Source organism: Artemia sp. Qi Xiang Cuo, chromosome 17 (assembly GCF_049724085.1).
Source record: "Artemia sp. Qi Xiang Cuo chromosome 17, ASM4972408v1, whole genome shotgun sequence".
In the NCBI taxonomy this organism is placed as follows: domain Eukaryota; kingdom Metazoa; phylum Arthropoda; class Branchiopoda; order Anostraca; family Artemiidae; genus Artemia; species Artemia sp. Qi Xiang Cuo.
This window is the reverse complement of record NC_142810.1, coordinates 8,840,483-8,861,188: the sequence shown is the minus strand read 5'-3', so window position 1 is coordinate 8,861,188 and position 20,706 is coordinate 8,840,483. Positions and strand designations below refer to the sequence as shown.

Below are 20,706 nucleotides of genomic sequence, written 5' to 3'. Positions count from 1 at the left end.
ACACCGTTCTTATATTCTCTCAGGGCATAACTTAAAACCCTTGCCCGAGGTTTTTCGGGGAGTGTCCTCCTACAAAACATATTTTCTATCGGGAAATCAACTACGCTGAACAAAATGGCTATATCAAAATTTTGATTGGATGTGTTTGGGGGAATGATGGGCTTGGGGGGGGGGGGTGTAGTCGCCCTCCCATCACTTTCGACTATTAAAAAGATTACTAGCCCTTTGAATTTCCGATCGAATGAGCCTGTTTTGAAGCTTATACGACAACGCCTTCTATAAAAACCTTATATGCCCCCAGGGCATAACCTAAAAACCTTACCGTGAGGGTTGTGGGGGAGTGTCCTCCTCAAAAACATATTTTCTATCTGGAAATCAACTACGCTGAACAAAAAGACTATCTCACAATATTGATTGGATGTGTTTGGGGAAATGATGGGCTTGGGGGGCTAGTTACCATCCAATCACTTTCGCCTATTAAAAAGGGCACTAGAACTCTCAATTTACTATCGAATAAACCCCTTTTGAAGTTTCTACGACGACCACTTCCATATAAAGTGCCTGCTCTAAAGGAAAAAAATAATACATAGTACATTGTGCCAACATTGTTCTTATATGCCCACAGGGCATAACATAAAACCCTTGCTCTGAGGGTTGTGGGGGAGTGTCCTCCTTAAAAACATATTTTTGATCTGGAAATCAACTACGCTGAACAAAATGGCTATCTCAAAATTTTGACTGGATGTGTTTGGGGAAATGAAAGGCGTGGGGGGCTAGTTGTCCTCCAATAACTTTCGACTATTAAAAAGGGCTCTAGAACTCTCAATTTCCAATCGAATGAGCCCCTTTTGAAGTTTTTACGACCACCCCTTCCATATGAAGTGCCTAGCTCTAAAGGGGAAAAAAATAGTACATTGTGCCAACATCGTTTTTATATGCCCACAGGGCATAACTTAAAACCCTTGTCCCTAGGTTTGTGGAGGAGTGTCCTCCTCAAAACATATTTTATATCTGGAAATCAACTACGCTGAACAAAATGGCTATCTCAAAATTTTGATTGGATGTGTTTGGGGAAATGATTGGCATGAGGGGGGGGGGGCTAGTTGCCTTCCGATTACTTTCGACTATTAAAAAGGGCACTAACCTTTTGAATTTCTGATCGAATGAGCCTCTTTAGAAGTTTATAAGACAACGCCTTCTATAAAAACCTTATATACCCCCCGGGCATAACTTAAAACCCTTGCCCCGAGGGTTGTGGGGGAGTGTTCTCCTTAAAAATATATTTTATATCGGGAAATCAACTACGCTGAACAAAATGGCTATCTCAAAATTTTGATTGGATGTGTGGGGGAACGATGGGCGTGGGGGGAGGGGCTAGTTGCCCTCCTATTACTTTCGACTATTAAAAAGGGTACTAGCCCATCGAATTTCCGATCGAATGAGCCTGTTTTGAAGTTTCTACGACAACAACTTCTTTAAAAACCTTATATGCCCCCAGGGTATAACTTAAAACCCTTTCCCTGAGGGCTGTGGGGGAGTGTCAACCTCAAAAACATATTTTCTATCTGGAAATCAACTCCGCTGAACAAAATGGCTATCTAAAAATTTTTATTGAATGTGTTTCGGGGATTGAGGGGCGTGGGGGGGGGGCTAGGTGCCCTACAATCACTTTAGACGACTAAAAAGGGCATTAGACCTGTGAATTTCCGAACGAATGAACTTTTTTGAAGTTTCTGCGCAAACGTCTTCTATCAAAGCCATATATTACCGTAGGTTGTAGGGCAACTTAAAACCCTGTCCCTGAGGGCTGTGGGGAGTGTTCTCCTCAAAAATATATTTTCTATCTGGAAATCAATTGCGCTGGACAAAATGGCAATCTAGTATTTTGGATTGGATGTGTTTGGGGAAATGATGGGTGTGGGGGGGGGGGCTAGTTGCCCTCCAATCACTTTCAATTATTAAAAAGGGCACTAGCCCTTTGAATTTCCAGTCGAATGAGCCGTTTCTGAAATTTCTACGACGACGCCTTCTATAAAAACCTTATATGCCCTCAGGGCATATCTTAAAACCCTTGCCCTGAGGGTTTTGGGGGAGTGGGGAGTGTGGGCATAATTTAGAACCCTTTCTCTGAGGGCTGTGGGGGAGTGTCCTCCTCAAAAACATATTTTCTATCTGGAAATCCACTACGCTGAACAAAATGGCCATCTCAAATTTTTGATTGGATGTGTTTTGGGAAAAGATGGGCGTCTGGGGGGGCTAGTTGCCCTCCAATCACTTTCAACTATTAAAAAGGGGACTAGCCTTTTGAATTTCCAATCGACTGAGCCGTTTTTGAAGTTTCTACGACAATGCCTTCTATAAAAACCTTATATGTCCCCATGGTATAACTTAAAACCCTTGCCCTGAGGGTAGTGGGGGAGTGTCCTCCTCAAAAACATATTTTCTATCTGGAAATCAACTACGCTGAACAAAATAGCTATCTCAAAGTTTTGATTGAATGTGTTTGGGGGAATGATGGGCCTGGTGGGGGGGGGGGGTTATGCTAGTTGGGGGAGGGAGCGACCGAACATAATGATGGGGAAAAAGTTTTCCTAAATCTACGATATAAAATCTGAAAAAGGCCACATATGGCAAACCTGATGTGGTATAACCGCAAGAACAATTGGTGTAATGGTTATGATCCATGGTGATGACATGGGCTTAGTTCTGCCCCTAAGGGTTGTTGCTCTACAGGGTATTATAATACCAGGAAATGGTGAAAATATCCTGGACTGCATAGAATTGGAAAAAGAATTATTGTTCAACAATATCCGTACAGAGGGCGATTACCGAACCACTTACGGAATAGGGTGGAAGCATGCCCATTGGACTCTCAAGGGTATGCCTTTGAGAGTGGAACTGGGAGATAAGGAAAAAGAGAAAAATGAATTCACCTGTGTACGCAGGGACACGGGTCTTAATACACCTTATCTCGGAAAAATGTTGTCTCGAAAATATTCTACTAGAGGAAATTCAATCCTCCATGCTAAAAAAAGCCACCAAAGAAAGGGATAATCGAATTGTTGAGTGCTCTTGTCTGAGTGAGATGCTTGAAAAATTGGAAGAAAAAAATATGGTCCATGTTCCTTTCTGTGGGGACAAGGACTGCTAACAACTGATTAATGCATTCACTACCGAAAAAACGGACGCAAAAACCGGAAATCCGGTAATGAGTGCTAAAACTCTTCGCCCACCATATAAACAACCATGTGCCATCGAAAATATGAAATGTATTCGACAAAATTGTATTAAAGCCCCCCAAAACTGGACTTATTTTGGAAGGAGTTATTGAGAAACTAATTATTTCTCTATGACACGACATAGCACAATAAACTTATTGAGAAATAAGTGGTATAATGCTATAAGATGGGAACTAAAACAACCTCTACCATTTGAGGACAAGAGAGTTCTTGTAGCAAGAAGATCAGAGCAATAAAAGTCCTAAGTATTACACCATTTTTGGCAGCTGAAATAATCGCGATCAGAAGCTTGAAGCCACGATGAGAAGCTTGAAGTAACAATTAGGAGCTTGAAGTTATGGTTATAAACCTGAAGTCAAGTTTAGAAGCTTGAAGTCAGGATTCGAAGCTTGAAGCGATGATTAGAAGCTTGAAGTCCCGATTATAAGCATAAAATCTCACAATAAGCGGTTTGACGTCATGACCAGAAGTTTTAAGTCACAACCAGAAGTTTGAAGTCACGATTTGAAGCTTGAAGTCACGATTAGAAGCTTGAAATTTTGATTGGAAGCTTGAAGTCACGATTAAAAGCTTCAATTAAGAATCGGACGATCGAAGTCATGATTAAAAATTTGAAGTTACGGTTGGAAGCTTGAAGTTTTATTTCACGACCAGAATTTTGATGTCACGACCAGCAGCTTGAAGTTACACTTAGAAGCTGGAAGTCATGATTAGAAGTTTAGTGTTAGGATTAGAGCCTGAAGTCACGATTAGAATCTTGAAGACGCAATTAGAAGCTTGAAGTCACGATTAGAAGCTTGAAAGTTTGATTGGAAGCTTGAAGTCGCGATTAGAAGCTTCAATTAAGAATCTCGAGCTCGAAGTCATGATTAAAAATTTGAAGTTACGGTTGGAAGCTTGAAGTTTTATTTCACGACCAGAATTTTGATGTCACAACCAGAAGTTTGAAGTCACGATTAGAACCTGGAAGTCATGATTAGAAGTTTAGTGTTAGGATTAGAGCCTGAAGTCACGATTAGAATCTTGAAGTCACGATTAGAAGCTTGAAATTTTGATTGGAAGCTTGAAGTCACGATTAAAAGCTTCAATTAAGAATCGGACGATCGAATTCATGATTAAAAACTTGAAGTTACAGATGGAAGCTTGAAGTTTTATGTCACGACTAAAATTTTTATTTCACGACTAGAAGCTTGAAGTCACAATTAGAAGTTTGAAGTCACGATTTGAAGTTTAATGTTAGGATTAGAGCCTGAAGTCACGATTAGAATCTTGAAGACACGATTAGAAGCTTGAAGTCATGATTAGAAGCTTGAAATTTTGATTGGAAGCTTGAAGTCACGATTAGAAGCTTCAATTCAGAATCTGACGCTCGAAGTCATGATTCAAATTTGAAGTTACGGTTGGAAGCTTGAAGTTTTATTTCACGACCAGAATTTTGATGTCACGACCAGCAGCTTGAAGTTACAATTAGAAGCTGGAAGTCATGATTAGAAGTTTAGTGTTAGGATTAGAGCCTGAAGTCACGATTAGAATCTTGAAGACACAATTAGAAGCTTGAATTTGCGATTATAATAATCGTGATTAGAAGTTGGAAGTCACGATTAGATGCATGAAGTCAAAATTAGAAGCTAGAAGTCACGATTTGAAGCTTAAAATCATAATTATAAGTTTGAAGTCACGATTAGAAAATTGAAGTCATGATTAAAAGCTTGAAGTCACAATTAAGAGCTTGAAGTCACAATTAGAAGCTTGAAGTCACGATTTGAAGCTTGAAGTCACGATTAGAAGCTTGAAGTCATGATTACAAGCTTGAAATTTTGATTGGAAGCTAGAAGTCACGATTAGAAGCTTCAATTCAGAATCTGGCGCTCGAAGTCATGATTAAAAATTTGAAGTTACGGTTGGAAGCTTGAAGTTTTATTTCACGACCAGAATTTTGATGTCACGACCAGCAGCTTGAAGTTACAATTAGAAGCTGGAAGTCATGATCTTTTGAAAAGTTGTTTTTTTTTGGGGTTGCCAGGTTGCAGCGGTAGCTACCAACCTAGTAAGAGATCATCACGCCCCATAGTAAAAATAAAATGGCTTATAACTTCTAAAACTAGAATCAGATCAAAAAACGAAGTGCACTATTAGAACCGCATTGTCCGATACCCCTATATAGAAAACTAACTGTCTCTTGGCTTGAAAAACAAGAAAAATATATTGGTTTGAAAATGCAAAAAAAGTGGTTGAAACCACGATAAGTGTATACGATTTGTTAAGTGTATTTATATTTTTTTAATTAAAACCCATTTTGAACTTTAACTTGATATTTTGCATCGGCAGCAAGTTTATTTTTCCGTGTTTTTTTTTCAAGTGCAGCTTGCGGGGCACTGGAAAATCATAGAGAGCTGTTTAATGGTCCATTTGAAAAGAAATCGATGTATTTAAAAACCTTTCATAATTAACAAAAATAATTTTAAAAACAAAATAATTTTTTTACGAATAACGGCATTTTTCTATAGCTCTGTAGTACAAAATGTTATTATTATGGTCCTGCATACAAAAATCAAGATAGGATTTTTACCGCTATAAAAAGTACCGTTGTATTTTTACCGTTGTAGACATAGTTATGTAAAATACAGTAATTTTTCGGGGGTACTAACGAAAAATCTGTTTTTTCAACTGAAAGTAGAATAGTTCCCGAAACTTTTAAATAAAATAATTTTATTTAACTGCAAACTGCATAAATGTTTATGGTGTCTGAGTAATAATTTTAATTTTTTGATTCAAACCAGAAAAATACCTGAAAATTTTAAAATCAGTTTTTTTTTGTTAGGTTGTAACTAATTAAAATTTCATTTCATCTGGCAGTCAAAGTTGTAATTGTCTCCTGGAACCAAACATTCTTGGCTTAATTTACTCTAGAAACGGAGAAGGAAAGTTTTTTGTCACATAGATACATAAAAGTCGAAGGGGTTCTATAAATGGCAAAATAATTTCAAAAACCGGGTAAATAAATCAGTTTCGTTTCTTCGATGTTAGGCTACAGTTTTATTTTATATTTGCATTTACTAACGAAAACCGATATTTGCCTCCTTATTCGTGTTTTGACAGAAAATAAAGTGACTGAAAACAATGAAATCTGTTTTAGTGATAATCTTATTATTCATTTTTATATATGCAGTGGCTCAATATCCTGTAGATGCTGCTGAAATTAATGAAAATTCGGTGGATACTCAAGAATCTCTAAATACTACTGAGGGTGCCGAGATGAAGACAGGGGAAAGTGGGGTTGACTCTAGCAAAGGCTTTGGACTAGGGAAGTTCGGGCTTCTTGGCGAAATGGCTGATTCGTTTGTTGATATGATACGGCTTCTTGGCAAATCTTATTTTGACCTTGATTTAGAAGAACTCAAAGCTGTTAGATTTCCTACCGACCGGCTTCTTGAACCTGGAGGAGAAAATTGTTCTTTTACAAAACCTTTTAAAGCCTCTGACCTTGTTCGTACTCTTGGGGCAAGGCTGCAACATTTTACAGACATGTTTCGCGTTGGAAAATATGCCGAAATCCACATATATGAGAATATTTTGGACGATCCTAAAGAAAAACCCTTAAATGTGGATTTTGTTGTTCCTCGTAATAATAATTATACGGATCTGGAACGTCGCCTTCGTGTTTCTTTCCCGGATAGTGATGGTTACATCGCCCTATATGGATATATCAACGGCACAACTGAGGTTCTTCTCGAAAAAGTGTTGCCGTTCTCCGACTTTTTCGCCAAGAATAGACGTTTTAGCCTGCATGTAATTGAGAAGCATGAAAATTGGTATGATTCAGAGTCTCGTAACGAATACATTATTGAAGTCAAAAACAAGTGTCGCTTGTTTGCATTTGTTCCGCCCAGTTGGCTACCAGACTTGAGTTCCAAAGTATTAATAAGGTATCCTTTACTAATGGATGACGAGGATGTGAAGATTGGTGATGATCTGCTTAATGGCTTTTGGATTATTGCTGGATTTGCTTCTGCAGAAGAGGTTCCGCCTGTTTTGCTACAGGCTTGCTTTCAAACAAGCCTCTTAGATGTTGAACCTATGTCATGTGCTTCACCATTTTACTAAAATAAAAGAAAGAGAATAAATTATGATTCATCAGTAGTGTTTTGGGTTTTGAAAGAGGAAGGGTGGGGGAGGGGGGCTGAATACCTTTGGCTTTGCTATGTGCCATAGTGATTTCAATTGAGTTCAATTCAATTGAATTGCAAACTTTCCATTTTGGTCCGCCACCGAAATTGATGTATTTACCCGGTTTTTTGAAATTTTTTTGCCATTTATAGAACTCATTCGACCTTTATGTATCTATGTGACAAAAAACTTTCCTTCTCCGTTTCTAGAGTAAATTAAGCCAAGAATGTTAAGTTCCAGGAGACAATTATAACTTTGACTGCCAGATGAAATGAAATTTCAAGTAGTTACAACCTAACAAAAAAAAACTGATTTTAAAATTTTCAGGTATTTTTCTGGTTTGGATTAAAAAATTAAAATTATTACTCAGACACCATAAACATTTATGATGTTTGCAGTTAAATAAAATTATTTTATTTAAAATGTTCAGGAACTATTCCACTTTCAGTTGACAAATCAGATTTTTCGTTAGTACCCCCCAAAAATTACTGTATTTTACATAACTGTGTCTACAGCGGTAAAAATACTACGGTACTTTTTATAACGGTAAAAATCCTATCTTGATTTTTGTATGCAGGACCATAATAATAACATTTTGTACTACAGAGCTATAGAAAAATGCAGTTTTTCGTAAAAAATTATTTTGTTTTTAAAATTATTTTTGTTAATTATGAAAGGTTTTTAAATAAATCGATTTCTTTTCAAATGCACCATTAAACAGCTCTCTATGATTTTCCAGTGCCCCGCAAGAAGCACTTGAAAAAAAAACACGGAAAAACAAACCTGCTGCCAATGCGGAACATCGTGGTTGCAACCACTTTTTTGCATTTTGAAACCAATATATTTTCCTTGCTTTTCAAGCCAGTTAGTTTCCTATATAGGGGTATTGGACAATGCGGTTCTAATAGTGCACTTCGTTTTTTGATCTGATTCTAGTTTTAGAAGTTATAAGCCATTTTATTTTTACTATGGGGCGTGATGATCTCTTACTAGGTTGGTAGCTACCGCTGCAACCTGGCAACCCCAAAAAAACAACTTTTCAAAAGATGCTTGTATTATTTTAACCTTAAGCTACTATATACCGTAGTTTTATCTTTACTAGGTTTCAGCTGTCAATTATACCATGATATCGATTATACTTATAGTTTCCATTTATAGTATCGATTCTTTATGTAAAAACCTTAAAAAACGAAAAACAAAAGTTTGAAGCTTAGTAGAAATCGTTGTCAGAAATCATACTTGCTGTAAGAATTAAACATCTCTGAATAGACTGCAATATAAAACACATTTAATTTTGTAGACAGCTAAAAACTGGTAATTGCAATAATGTTTGTATATATTTTAACAAGGGATTACAACAATTCAAAAACCATAAAAAGAAAACCAAAAATTTGAAGATTAATAGAAATCGTTTTTAGAAAAACATCATTACCAAATTTCTTTTCTTATAAGTATAAGCAATGTCTTTTTAAGACATGAAACTTACATAGTCTTTATTTATAACCCTTTCATATTCCCTTTCTAAACCTTCCCAAGAAGTTTTTTTTCCATTAAACATTTCCTAATGACATCTAACAATTCCATTGGCTGATAACCTGGTTTTTGTTTTGGGTACTTGTCCATTATTCAGAAAACCCCCAAGTTGATTCAATTTAGAGGTATACGGGTTGAAACAAGTGAGGCGCTTGGGGTATAGATAGGATATGTATAATTTGGGAAATATATTTGGGTATTAGGGGGGTTGGGGGTTAAACATAACGGCGGTGTATGCAAAATGTAACCTAACCTAACCAAAATACTAACTCTGTATATTAAATATTTAATTAAAACGTAACTACAACGTATGTTTTCCCTTGAGCCTAAGCCATTTGTCTCCGAATACAGACTGATATAACCCAGACATATAACAAGACAGTCTTGTCTTGCAGATCCAAATTCTTGGTGTTGTCTGAATAATGGACAAGAACCTCGTTTGGTCCTAGGTGGTTAGAAAACAAGGGCAATCTTTGGTAAACCTTCAACCGCAACACATGTCCTAGTCATCACATACTTTCTCTCATTATAGCCCTATTAAGTGGGACTGAACCACATTTTTGTACAGCTCTAGAACAGCCCTAGAACTTTTAACTTTGAATCAAATTAGCTCCTTTAAAAGTTTCAAGAATATTCAGCCTCTAGTGCAAGGGCTGTAAGTTATACAATTTGCCTATTGTTAATATATAAAGTTTTTTTCCATAGGCAGCGCAATCGCGCTGCCTAAGTAAAGAACGATGTTGGCACAATGTATTATTTATTTTTCTTCCATACTAGGGCACTTCGTACCGAAGGAAATGTCATAGAAACTTGGAAAAGGGCTCATTTGATTGGAAATTGGAACGGCTAGTGCCTTTTTTAATAGTCGAAAGCGATTGGAAGACAACTAACACCCCTTCCACGCCCACCATTTCCCCAAACACATCCAATCAAAATTTTGAGATAGCCAATTTGTTCAGCGTAGTTGATTTCCAGATAGAAAATATATTTTTGAGGAGGATACTCCCCCATAACCCTCAGGACAAGGGTTTTAAGTTATGCCCTGGGGGCATATAAGGTTTTTATAGAAGACGTTGCCGTAGAAACTTCAAAACAGGATCATTCGATTGGAAATTAAAGGGCTAGTGCTCTTTTTAATAGTCGAAAGTGATTGGAAGGCAACTAACACCCCTTCCATGCCCACCATTTTCCCAAACACTTCCAATCAAAATTTTGAGATAGCCATTTTGCTCCACGCTGTTTAAAGTTCTGGAGATTATACCTTTGAGCAGGACACTCCCCCACAGTCTTCAGGGCAAGGGTTATAAGTTATGCCCTGGGGGCATATAAGGTTTTTATTAGAATCTTAGTCGTAGAAACTTGTAAAATGGCTCATTCGATTGGAAATTCAAAAGGGCTAGTTCCCTTTTTAATAGTTAAAAGTGATTGGAGGATAACTAGCCTCCCTCTTCCGCCCATATTTCCCCCAAATCCATCAAATACAACTTTTTAGTTAGCTATTTTGTTCAAATCTGATGAAAGTTTTGTAAAGTATGTCTTTAAGGATGACAACCCCCCGCAGCCCTCAGGGCAAGGGATGTAAGTTATGCCCTGGGGTCGTAAGGTTTTCCCAGAAAGGAATGTTGTAGAAACTTCAAAAAGGGCTCATTCAATTGGAAATTGAAAGGGCTAGTACCCTTTTTAATAGACAAAAATAATTGAAGGGCAACTATTTCCCCTCTCACGCCCACCATTTCCCCAAACACATTCAATCAACAATTTGAAATATCCTTTTTGTTCAACGTAGTTGAAAGTTCTGGAAATCAGGTCTTTTAGGATGATAACCCCCTCAGAGCCCTCAGTGCAAGGGTTGTAAGTTATGCCCTGGGTCATATAAGGTTTATATAGAAAGTTAGTGTAGAAATTTCAACTAGGGCTCATTTGATTGGAAATTGAAATTGCCCTTTTTAATAGTCGAAAGTAAGTGAAGAGTAATTAACCCCCGTCTCACGCCCACCATTTCCCAAACACATTCAATCAAAGTTTAGAGATAGTCATTATGTTCAACGTAGTTGAAAATTCTGGAAATTATGTATTTAAGGATGATAAACCCATCCAGAGCCCCCAGGCCAAAGGTTTTGAGTTATACCCTGGGGGCATATAAGGTTTGTATAGATAGTGTTGTCATAAAAACTTCAAAAGGGGCTCATTCAATTGGAAAGGTTGTAAGTTATGCCCTGGGGCATATAAGGTTTTTATAGAAAGCGTTAACGTAAAAACGTTGTCGTACTCATTCGATTGGAAATTGAAAGGGCTAGTGCTCTTTTTATTAGTCGGAAGTGATTGGAGGGCAACTAACCCCCCTCTCACGCCCATCATTTCCCCAAACACATCCAATTAAAATTTTGAGATAGGTAATTGTCTTCAGCGTAGTTGAAAGTTCTGGAAATTAGGTCTTTGAGGATGACAACCCCCCCCTAACCCTCAGGGCAAAGGTTGTAAGTTATGACCAGGGGGCATATAAGGTTTTTATTGAAGGCGTTGTCGTAGAAACTTCAAAAGATCCCATTCGATTTGAAATTGAAAGTGCTACTGCCTTTTTTAATATTTGAAAGTGATTGGAGAGCAACTAACGCCCCTTTCACGCCCACCATTTCCCCAAACACATCCAATCAAACTTTTGAGATAGCCGTTTTGTTTAACGTAGTTGAAAGTTCTGGAAATTAGGTCCTTGAGAATGACAACCCCCTCACAGCCCTCAGGGCAAGGGTTGTAATCTATGCCCTTGGGGCGTATAAGGTGTTCATAGAAAGCGTTGTCGTAGACACTCAAAAGGGCTCATTCGATTGGAAATTGAAAGGGCCCTTTTTAATGGTCGAAAGTGATTGGAATATAGTCAAGATCGATGTGGGCACAATGCATTATTATTATTATTAGTATTTTTTTTTTTTTTTTTTTTTTTTTAGACCAGGGCACTTCGTATCGCAGGAGTTGTCGTAGGAACTTCGAAAAGGGCTCATTCCATTGAAAGTAGAAAGGGCTAATGCCCTTTTAATAGTCGAAAGTGTTTTGAGGGCAACTAGTCCCCCTCCCACGCCCACCCGAAAAATATAATAACTATGTCTTTGAGGTTGACTTAATCCCCCACAATCCCCGGTGGAAGGGCTGAACGTTATGAATTTTGCCCAATGTTTATATAAAGTATCGGTTACTGGGTAGTATACATACGTTTTCAGGGGGGATTTTATCTGGTAGTGGTGGTGGGTGGGTCGGGGGTTACGTGGGAGGATCTCTCCATGGAGGAAGTTTTGATGGGGAAGGGACGTTGCTATGAAGGGGGCGCCGTATTTCCCAGCATCATTTAAAAAAAAAAAAAACGATAAAAAAAAAAAAACAAGTTTTTCACCTAAAAGTTAGGAGCAGCATCAAAAATTAAAACGAACAGAAATTATTACGTATATGATGGGGTTCGCCTCCTAGTCAATACCTCGTTCTTTACGCTAAAGTTTTTTTTAGTAATTTCATAAGAGCTATTAACGGCCTTTGTTAACGGCCTTTGTGATTAAGGGGTCATTTTTAAAGAATTCGAACAAAATTTGAACTTTAGCGTAAGAGCGAGGTATTGACTAGGGGTTGAAACCCCTGATATACGTATTAAAAATGCATATTTTTGACATGATTTTTGGACTGTGGGGTTATATGTGCTGTTTTGTCCTAGGTGATTGGATGAGTAAGGTCTAGACCGTGTTCAAGTGCTCATTTATCTCAGTTACTAAATTAGGAAGACTAATTTTTTTTTTTTTACCAAGTAATACCTGTAATTCACTATATGAATATAGAAGTTAGTTACGTAAGTTAATTCGTAAGTTAGGTATATTTATTACTAATAAAGACGTTCGTAAATAAAATTAAGCGACTTTCGAGAAAGCCATTTAACCAAAAAAAAAAGTAAAATTAATATGCAAATTTCGTTTTACTTATTCATGCACAGTGAGCCAAAATCAAAATCTGCATTAATTCAAAAACGTTCAGAAATTAAATAAAACAAATAAGTTTTTTTTAACTGAAAGCAAGCAGCGACATTAAAACTTAAAACGAACAGAAATTATTCCGTATATGAAAGGGGCTGTCCCCTCCTCAACGCCTCGCTCTTTACGCTAAACTTTGACTCTTTCTCGTATCTCTATTTTTTAAAACAATATAAAACTTTAGCGTAAAGAGCGAGGCATTGAGGAGGGGACAGCCCCTTTCAAATACGGAATAGTTTGTGTTCGTTTAAGTTTTAATGTCGCTCCTTACTTTCGGTTAAAACAAACTTGTTTGTTTTTATTTAATTGGGTTAAAGACGCTTCTTGACTACTAAGGTCCTTGCTTCGGTCCTACAGTGTGCTGCTGGAGCTGGGTTTGAACTCTGGATCCAATGTTACCAAGCTGAGATCAAACCCATCGGACCACCATAGGACGTGAGAGCATTGTTTCTTGTCTGAAAACTTTATTTAAATATACTCTTTATTTTAAGTTTTCGGTATGCTGACCATGGTCTGCGTAGCGCAGGTGTCGATATCCTGATTTTCTGCCTTCGGCCGGGAATGCAATGCGTGGTTGGAGACGAAACATCTGACGTTTTCTGTGGTTTCCCCCCAGATGTCTCTAGGTACTCGTTTAGAGTTGGGTTGACTCTGGCTGAGCTTACAGAGTCACTCCATTGATCCCCGTTCTAAACCAAATAACCAGCTACACCAGGATTCGAACCCCTGTCCTTAGGATTTCAAGTCTAGGGTGCTACCACTCGGCTTGGACGGCTAGGATTTAAATATATTAATATATATATATATATATATATATTATAGGTGGTTGGAGAGAAAGAGCAAGAGAATACATCTCAGCCATGGAATGAAGTAAAAGGTCACTCCCTTGTCTTTGCTTTGGAAATTATCTGCTCTGCCAGTTTTTCAGAAAGTGAAGATGAATTATTGAAGAACCTCTTTTTCATTGCATACCACCCTGCTATATGTAAGTATTATTGCGTTTTGAATTTGTAATTATTCATGTGATCTGCTGATTAGGTGAACCTAGAATTCTTCTTTGGATTAGTATGGAGACGCTTTCGCATGATCTCATCACCGGAATCAAATCCCGAGCCCTTCGGTTTGATGCTACAGCTGAGCTTGAACTTTGGATCCCCTATTACCAAGCGCCGATCAAACCCACTATGTTGCTACAAGTCACCTAAAATTCACTTGGAGGAATAAAACAAATTATAACCGGTTAGGGGTAAAAATCACGCTATTTTGCATGCTGGCATTTGTGTACGGAAGGGGATGCGCTATTGTCCGCGCCATGTGAGACATCAAAATTTTTACCGTTGATCGTGTAATCTCTCATCTTTTTAAAATTTCCCTAGTTTTTTTTAGCCCTTCCCCTTCCTCTCGAAAATATAGACACCATCATATAAAGCATTTATTTGTATGTGCCTGTTTCTATCCTTTGATGTTTTTTTGATAAAATTATTGTATGGGTAGGGCAGATGGCTTGGGCACGTTCTGTGGGTGAAGCATGACAGATTACCTAAGATTGTCCTTTTCGGCCAACCTTCTAGGGCTTATAAGAAAGCGGATCATCTTTGGTTGGAATGGGAGGATACCATAAAGAAAGATGTAAAGGAAATAGGAACTTACTGGGAGGGCGTAAAGAGGGAGGCTTTGAATAGATTGGGATCTAGGAGGATCATGTGTAGCTTTGTTGGCCTCAGGTGGCTTGGTGCTGCGGTGAGTTGTTAGTAGTAGTAGTAGATTGTATGTGAGTCGACTTTATTTTTATTTAATAAACGTATGTGAAAACCGGTGCTTTTTAAGTGACGTCAGAAAAAAAGAGTCACCAGTGACACATAAGTAAAATATGATTTTCTTAAAATATAAAATATAAGTAAAATATGTTTTAATATAATATGTATTAATATAATATATGTTAATATAAAATATATATTAATATAGTATATATTAATGTAAAATATGTATATATAAGTATTACTTAAAATATAAGTAAAATATGACGGAATGAATGCCTTTGACTAGGGGTTCGGAAAATCGATTGACTCAACTTGGAGTGAAAGTTTATTATCAGAGCAGTAAATTCGTTATTAGATCCAAACTTATAGTTGGTGACAATAATCATTACAAGGCTATAGTCATTATGCATAAATACAAACAACCAGTAGAAACAACAGGGAACTTTTTCTTAAGACAGTGGAACTTTAACCCTAACTGAATATTTCGACCCTATATACAAGGGCCGTCCTCAGCAAAAACAAATTAAAATATAAAAGAAACTCACAGTAAGGATGCTAGGATTGTTTCAAAAGATTTTAGCTTTAACGGTCGTATTTTATTGGGAGTTTCTTTTATATTTTAATTTATTTTTGCTGAGGACGGCCCTTGGATATAGGGTCGAAATATTCAGTTAGGGTTAAAGTTCCACTGTCTTAAGAAAAAGTTTCCTGTTGGTTCTCCTTTTTTTTTGTATTTATGATTGTCAGTATAGTTGGAGACAATAATTATAGTATGTTTGATAAAGACGCGAACACAATTACTTGGGTCGTGTTTACTCTTTCAACAAATGGGATAGGACAATCACTTGGATACAGCCTTCTTATTTGTGAATATTTATATTATAAACAAACCTAAGAATTTTCTAAATTTGTTTATGTTTGAGCATTTGTTTAGAATAGAGACCAACCACCCTGACCCTGGCACCACCACCCTGGTAGAGTGCCATCTTTGACAATAATCATTACCATGATTTCAGTGGTCCTAATTTTTGTCTTAAGAGTTATTGTCCTATTCAATGAAGTATATCAATGAAAATACAGAGTACAAAAAATTTGCAAAAATATAAAAAACACAGAAAGATGGAAAAAGCTACGTGTAAAAAAACTCTCATCTGAAAAACTGAAGTCTTTTTCTTGTAAAGGATGAAATGAAATGAAAAAAAAAATAACGAAAAAGAAGTTGAAACTTTTGAAATATTGTCTTCTTTTATCAGCTTCTGCATTAGTTGGAATTAAATGAAGAGAAATGAAAATGAATTTGAAATGAAAAAAAAGGAAAAAAAAACTGACAAATTAGCGCTGGGGAGGTAGAATTACCGACAATACCTAATAAAGGAGTTTTTTAGTTATAAATAAAATGAATATATATAGACATATAAATAACAGGTAAAGCTTTTATTAAGACAATAAAAAGAAAGTGAAACAACTAAAAATGCCCGAATATTTCGGCTTCCCGTCTGGAAGCTTTTATAAAAAAAAAATTAAGACCAGACTAAATAGATAAAAAATACAAGAAAATAATATAAAAAAAAATATACGAGAAAAACAATAAGAAAAATAAATGAAAAAAGCAGCTGGAAATATATAATTATTATTTTCAATAAGTTCTAAACAATAGCGAAAAAAGCGCAATTAACCCAAAGGAGGCTGCTGAAGTGTTTCCTGGGTAGGCTTCGGATCAAACCTTAATTCAGGTTCAATTTTGAGCTTAGAAGTGAAATTATAGCAAAGCATTATATTAAAGTTGAAAAAAAAGATTTCCTTTAATTTGCCATTTGCAAATTATAATTTGCAATATAGCAGAAATCAGGGTACTTGTATGATATACCACCTACTTAACATTCTTCTAATATGTTTCTCTGACGCTCAATCCTTATGAAATATACCAAAGTAAGATAAAAATATAAAAGTTTAGAAACCATTTTGGGCTATATATTTGTACATTAGGGAGGGGGAGGGGGATAAAGTATAGCGGGTCTGCATGCCTAATGCGTTAGGTGCAATTATTCTGCATATTATGTAATAAGAATTGCTTTCGAACTTCACACTGTCCAAATACTTTATCCCCACACCCCCTCCTAATGTACAAATATATAGCCAAAATTATATATTTTCCATCTATTCTGTCACTTCTCTTTGTCTTGTCAAACGCTAAGCTGTAAGAAAGTAAGGAAAAACCGGTTCTATAATGCGTCAATGAATGAACAACATGAGCGATAGGGGGTTTATTATACAAGTACCGAAATCAGAATTTGCTCTTGGTAAATTATCTGAAAGGTGACTTTTTTTAGCTACTTGGTAAACTGGCTTTAAAACCTGCATTAGAATGGTCAGCTATTGACAGAAAACGGAAGAAGAAGAAGAGAAAATAATAAAGAAATCATCTAACCCAACCATCAATAAGAAAGTAAAGAAGAGCTGACTAATTTACCTCTTTTTTTTAGTTAAGCAGTCAACCAATATCTTTGGAAGGATTTTGAAAAAATGGCTGATAAATCCAGAGAAGGTCGTTGAGCGCATGTACGACGCTTTCTACGCTGATATTATATCAGCACCATTTCCAAATGAGTGGAATGCCTGCGTCTTAGTGAATTTGTCTGAATACGAGCCTGGAAGGACTTGTGCCAATGTAGTCAACCTCGTCGCTGAAAATTTGAGCAACCCTGAGCTGTTGACGGTTACTCGTGACGATTTCTTCATATTTAAAACCCAGGAAGGAGAGCTTTACGACCGATCCGTTATTGAAAGGTTTTCCTTTGCTCTTTTGGTTTCACTGACTAAGACTTAGTGTTTTTCTTTCTTTCCTTAATGCTAACCTCAGACCTGCTGGAAAGATTCTAAGCCATGATATCTTCTTATTTAAAACTCAGGAAGGCTGTACAACCGCCCTGTTATTGAAAGGTTTTCTTTTGTTCTCTTGGTTTCACTGACTAAGACATCATATTTTGCTTGCTTTCCTTAATGCTAGCCTCAGCCCTGCTGGAAAGATTCTAAGCCATGATTTCTTCTTATTTAAAATTCAGGAAGGCTTTATGACCACCCAGTTATTGAAAGATTTTCTTCTGTTTATTTTACTATGACTTTTTATTTTGCTTTCTTTCACTTGTATTTAGCTCCGGTACATTACAGAAATCCTCAGCCCTGATTTCTTCATTTTTAAACTCCGGAAGGCGAGCTTGACGACCGCTCCATTATTGAAAGTCTTTTTTTCCTAAGTGTAGCTTAGACACGCTAGAAGAGAGAGAGCTTTCTGGCCGCTCAATCATTTTTTTTTCTACTAGTTTTATAATTTGCTATTTTTTCTTTACGGTTAGCTCAGACATGCCGGGAAAATCTTTGCAATGATTTCTATATACCGTAGTTGTAGTAATAGCGAATCGTGGCCAATAGTAACCGAAAGTTCCAATCAAGTTTTAAAAAACTGTTTTAATGAAAGTATATTTTTCTAAATTCAGATTACGAAATGACAGCTATTATTCAAATTCAACAGAACAATAATTTTTAATCGTCACAAATTTTCGATATGATTGATAATTACCAACATTGATCATTGTCAAAAGAACAAATTATGAGAATATTTAAAAGGTGCCTGAAAACTTTAAACATGACGTCATTGATCATTGCCAAAAGAACAAATTTTGAGAATATTTAAAAGGTCCCTGAAAATCCTCGAACATGACGACATTGATCATTGTCAAAAGAACAAATTTTGAGAATATTTAAAAGGTGCCTGAGAATCCTCGAACATGACGTCACATTGAAATGTGCACCACCAGAATCACCATTGTTGAAAGCTCTGAAGTGAAGGTTTACAGCCCCCCCCCTCTTGAAAATCAAGGGAATTGCTTTTGTGAATAAGTAGCACGTCATCTCCCGTCTTTCTTTCTCCTCATGTTTACTGGTTCTACCAGGCCACTGGAAGAACGTAGAGAAATAGTTAATGGTTCATTCAAATGCTAATGCGCATATCTACATACTTTTCATAATTTATCTTGATAGCGCCAAAGTAAAGTGCTATATGGCACCAAAATGGCACTCTTGGATGTCATTTTCTAGATTGGAGAAGGCTAGAGAAAGCACAGATTCCACCATTGAAATCACCATCGTTGAAAACACTCGACTGGAAGTTTACAGTTCCCCACCATGGTTGCAGCGGTAGCAGCAATCTAACAAAGAGCGAACTGTGGCCCATTCTAACTGGAGTTTTGACAAAAACTGTCGTTTGTGCGGAAATTCACAATTGAAGGTAGTTCAAAATAGTGACTATTATATGGATTCAACAGAACAATAAGCTTAATGATTTAAACAAATTTATAAGAATTTTGGAAATAACCTGAAACTTCTCAAATGTGACCTGATGTGAACTCAGCATAACAGGTGCACAATTGAAATCATCATCGACGTAAAATCATTAACTGGAGATTTATCGTGCCCCAACTTGAAAAAAAAGAACCATTTTTTTTATGAAAAACACTGATATGTCCCCTTTTCCCAGCCCTTTTAGGCTGAAATCGTAAAAAGATGGCTAAGGGCTCAATTCTTTTACTGGTTTCTTACACAAATTTTGAGGGAGGGGCTAGCTTAATAGGATTTGCAGGACTAGGATTTGAAGGATTAGGATTTAGGATTTGCAGGATTAGTATTAATATTTAGCATTTTTAGGAGGAGCAGGATAGGATTTACAGGCTAGGCAGGAATTTTTTTTCCTGTCTGTTTTCTATATTTCTGCCCTATACGTTTTTTTACGTTTTAACATACTTCTTATTCAATTTTTATGCTTCTGATGCTTATACCTCTTATACTTCTTGTATCTTCTTTACATTTTAATATACATTTTGATACGTTTCTAAGAAGTGTTAGCTAAAATTTTTGGTAGCCAAGGCTTTTTTTTCCACGGGTTAACAGAAGACATTGTAACAGGTAACAGAAAACTGGTAACAAATTTAACAGAAAAAATTGCTAGTTAACAATTGGACTGCGGAAGAAAGCCTATAATTTTTCCTTCTACGCGCGCTTCAGGCATAATATAACAATTAAATGAGTGTGATAAATCCGGCCTTCAGTATAAAAACCAGGGTTGCCACCGCCATGGATTTATCCATGTTTGCTTGGACTTTTTGACCCGTACCATGGATATTTGAAATGTCATGGATTGCCATGGATATCGTATTAAAAAGCATGGATTTTACCTGAAAGCACGGATTTTACCAAGGAATCACGAGTTTCAATTTTTTATGTCGAAATTTTTTCATACCTTTTAATTTAACTTCAAAAATGACACAAATAATTCCCCCCCCCCCCAAAAAAAAACCAAAATTACTGTCTGGGCTCTATTGTCAAAATGGGTTACAGCGTAAATTCAATTGTGATTTCAAACCGCAAATCTGCAATGCCTAAACACGAAAACAAGAAATTTGTCCCTGCTAAGATAAATTGAAAATCTTCTGTATCGGATATCCATGACTGTTTAACATTATCCTCTTTGTCATTTGCAGAAGAGATTCTAAAAAGATGGAAGAAAATTTAAAAGATTAAGAAAAACTTTCAGAACGCATTGTTCACTTAGTATGAAAGTAATAGATCACTTGATGCATTTTCTTATGGTCTTTTATATTTCTATAATGATTCCAACTTCGGACACGTTGAATAATTCCATTCACCTGGCTTCAGACAAGACATAGAATCTTGCATCATTGGAAAAAAAAATCAATGTTTTGTTGACAAGAGTATTTTATGTAACGAGGATCTAACTGTCGAAAGGTAACACCCTGAGTGACGCGAAGCGTCTCGAGCGGCAAATTTTTGGTCCTTTTGCCAATACGCTTGTTTGCCATGGATTTTTTATTCGAGCTGGTGGCAACCCTGATAGAAACAAGCTTCGTATTGTTCACTTGTATTTCTCTCAAGCTACTATAAATAGTCATATCCAAGTTTGTTGGTCAAGATTGTTAATGTGCAGAT

The 20,706-nt window shown here is 36.6% G+C and overlaps 1 protein-coding gene across 1 annotated transcript in view; it reads left to right on the top strand.

Annotated features, from left to right (window-relative positions):
* l(3)80Fj (lethal (3) 80Fj) overlaps positions 1–20,706 on the top strand; it is a 252,563-nt gene that overhangs the window by 76,506 nt on the left and 155,351 nt on the right. The window contains exons 11-12 of the mRNA XM_089103680.1: positions 13,769–13,931; positions 17,190–17,493. Of these exons, the coding sequence (XP_088959806.1) occupies positions 13,769–13,931; positions 17,190–17,493 (467 nt within the window). The remainder of the gene's footprint in view (positions 1–13,768; positions 13,932–17,189; positions 17,494–20,706) is intronic.